Here is a 3,705-nt window from a genome sequence, read left to right on the forward strand (position 1 = left end):
GCTCTGCTTACCATACCTGGCGGCGTTAAGTCACACATTCACACTCGCGGCTACATCAATTATAATTAATGACCCACCTTTTCCGAGTAGACCCAGGTCGCAATAAACGGTTCAACAGCTTGTGTGATAAGTGAAGTCTTCCAACATTACGGCTATAGTTCACCGCCAATTATGAACTAACACACCCGATTCCAGGGATGGTGTTTTGAAAGACACACGCTCTATCATTAACATGTGGGTTAGACAAACGCACGAAATCGTCGAAGTACGCTTGAAGATAATGCTCTTAATAACGATAACGCAATTAATAATACACGCTTCATCATTAGAACTAGTACAGAGAAAACACGAAAATTTATTTAATAAACATTTAAAAGTTTTGTTTTTTTAAATCCGTATTTTTTGTTTCTTACATGATAGGTTCTTTCATTACAACGGAAAAACTATATCCCAGTCGAGCCTGGACATCAGTAAACTTAAAGTAAACATACAGCACGGTCATCTTAATTTTGAAACACATTGTGAATTCAGTTGGATGTTTATTTATATTTTAAAAAAAACTAAATGTTTCTTTCAAATTCCACAATATTAATTTATCAACTTGTATTAAACTATAAGAAACGGTAACGGGGTTTTTGTTTAATATGTATACGGTGTGGCCGTTGGACCGAGCGAAGCATACATGTACGTAACTCCGTGTCCCGAGTGGTAATCATAATTCCGTCAAGTACGGTATATTATGATTCATTTATAAATATATATTTTGAATGAAATTTCCTTGCGCTAAACACCCCGTAACATCTCAATATTAAAGGAGTTTATATGGGGACAACAGTTTTACATGATCCGCCTATTCATTGAACGCGGGAAATAAAACACAAGGTGACGTAAACTGTGCATTGTGACGTCACATTTAGCCTCGACTTTTTTCTCTTTTTCAAAGCAAACATATTATAAACAACAATAATACATTCCGTATGCAATGAAAAAGGCCGTTAAAACTAAACAAAATTAACCAATAAAGTCAAAATGGTAAAAAAGTAACCGTAATTTTATCGTATATTCTTATTCAAAGAAACTCATGAACTCGTTCATCTATTTAGTCGTATTACGGTTTTATATGTATTTATTTGCTAAAACCTGTTACAAGGATAATTATACTATTCACTTTCAACAAACTGAGTGTTTAAATTACGAATTGCACGTTAGAGTCTTCTATTATTAGCATTCAAAATAAAACACGAATAACTGTTGAAGCAGGTAATGGAAAAAATAAATGGCGGCGCCCATATGGATCACGAAAATTTTAGTGAACGTATATAGAGATTATCTCTTTTTCTTTTGCTGATTTTGACTTTTTTCTTTTACATACGTGTTACCTTTAGAGCCTTGCTTCGCGGACGGGCCTTCGGCCCGTCCGAGCTTCGCTCGGTATAATGCAAATCCCATACTATGCATCAAATATCCTCCTTCAAAAAAAACCCCCAAATATCCAAGATCGATTTTGGATATCTCGAACCCCCGGATATCTCCGTTTTTCCGAGGTCCCTCGGTCTTCGAGATAGAGATATTTCACTGTACTTGTAACCAGTATTCTAAGCGTATCTTTGGATCTGATTTTAATTAGATTTTATTATCATATCTTTCAAATACACGAATGTTTATATTTTTGAATAATAAATCTCGCGTCTTTAGACAAAAACGCTATACTGTTTTTCACTTAGGTATTTTTTACAGTTAAAAATATCCACATGTAAACGTGAAATGTTAATTGTCTAGATATGAACACAACGCAAATGACTACAACAAAAAGCGTATGGATGACATTAATGACAACATGGAAATCGGAAGCAACAGAAATGATAACGCAATCCACGTTAAGACCAGCAGAAAAGACAACACAGCAATCTACCTTCTCAACAGGCACGACAAAAGTAGCTACGTCAGATCAACAGACAACTACGTCAGAACACGTGGTAACTACGTCAGAATACTTGGAAATTACGTCAGAAAACCTAGCAATTACGTCAGAAAACCTGGCAATTACGTCAGAAAACCAGGCAAGTACGCCAGAAAACCAGGCAACTACGTCGGAACAACAGACAATTACGACAGAACACCAGCCAACTACAACAGAACACCAGCCACGTACAACAGACGCATCAATAGCTACAACACAACAACACCAACTAACGATGACAAATGTTTCAGTGTCTACCACTCAACTATCTGTCTCAATGTCGTCAAGTTCGACATCTTCACCAGGTACAACTTGTTTTATTCCTTTTCATTCTAAGTTCAAGAAATACGTGTATATGAAAGGCGAAGACAACGAACAGTGATCAATCTAGGTGCATTAAGGTGATAAGTGATTTGACCCTGGTGTGATGCCTGTGTTGAAGGAACGTAAATGATAAATGCTTATTGTCTACTTGTATAGTATGTAAAACTTATACGGTACCAATTTTGATGCACCAGATCCGCATTTTGACAAATAATGTCTTTCCAGAGATGTTCAAGCCGAAATACAAACTTTAAACCATTACTAGAATGATGGATGGCGTTCTCCTCTTGTAGAATAAAATATTATGGAGAATATGATGCTGCAATATTTTATAATTCAAAAGATTGATTAAATTGACTTTCTAGGTTGCGAGTGCCCATGCTCTAGAAAACCCAACATTTATGATATGGAAACGTTGGTAGTACGTCTTCAGTCAATGCAGAATGAACTGAAAGTAAACATCGCCAAACTTTCCAGTTCCATCCGGAAGAAAATTTCTGTTCCAGACAACCGAACCTCCTCCACTTTCATGGGAACCGTGCTTGGTTTGGGTTTTATTATCACTGCCACGTTGCTGTTAGTTATAAGTGACTTGCCGCTCTTAATTCATCATTTCAAATACGGAATCCATGTCAATTGTAGGCAATGCAAAAACAAAAAATAAACATTCACTTTTAACAGGACGTTATATCAGCAGCATGGTTTGAACATCTGAAAGTGTCCGTTACTACAAAGATATAAATATTTTTGACCAAATCGCTGGCTAGTACAGTGTATGTACAGGTATTCTTACTCATTAGTGTAGTGTATTTTAAAATGAGTCTTGTATTGAAAATTAAGAAAAACTGATACAATGTAGAGGAACGACATCAAACTTTTGATCTTCCCTGTCATCGAATTGTTGAACCGTCTTTAATACTATTTTAGAAAAAGTGAAGGTTTAATGTCTGTATTACAAGCATTTGACAATGAACGTAATTTTCAGGTTCCCTTGGTCTAATTAAGATCACAACATCCCCACATTAACATGACTTTGAGTCAATATTGATATCACGTTTTATAAACCGTAACTAGATCTTCTTTGAATTTCTTGACCCTTCACAGGAAAGGAATTAACTTGAATAATTGATGTTTCTTCACACATTTCACGTCTCAATACCGGCTGCTGTGAAATGATTTAAATTCGTTGGACTCAATTTTCGTGGATTGTTAAATAGTTTAGTTACAGTTTACAGTTTTGATATACCAGAGGTGGGATCGGGTGCCTAGGAGGAGGAAGCCCCCCCCCCCCCCCCTCTCCCCCATCGACCGGTCACACCCGCCGTGAGCCCTATGTCTTCATCAGGTAAATGGAGTAATCCGTAGTCAAAATCTGTGTGCCAAGAATGGCCTAACAATCAGTATCAAACATGTCAGACAGC

At 36.7% G+C, this 3,705-nt stretch overlaps 1 protein-coding gene across 1 annotated transcript; it reads left to right on the forward strand.

Moving 5' to 3' along the window:
* Window positions 1-1,786: 1,786 nt before the first annotated feature.
* LOC125666477 (uncharacterized) lies at window positions 1,787-3,452 on the forward strand. Its single transcript, XM_048899630.2, has 2 exons — window positions 1,787-2,265; window positions 2,650-3,452. Exons 1-2 carry the CDS (start codon window positions 1,817-1,819, stop codon window positions 2,669-2,671), a joined length of 471 nt encoding a protein of 156 aa, XP_048755587.2. The 5' UTR covers window positions 1,787-1,816; the 3' UTR covers window positions 2,672-3,452.
* Window positions 3,453-3,705: the final 253 nt, after the last annotated feature.

This window comes from Ostrea edulis, chromosome 10 (genome assembly GCF_947568905.1).
Source record: "Ostrea edulis chromosome 10, xbOstEdul1.1, whole genome shotgun sequence".
Lineage (NCBI taxonomy): Eukaryota > Metazoa > Mollusca > Bivalvia > Ostreida > Ostreidae > Ostrea > Ostrea edulis.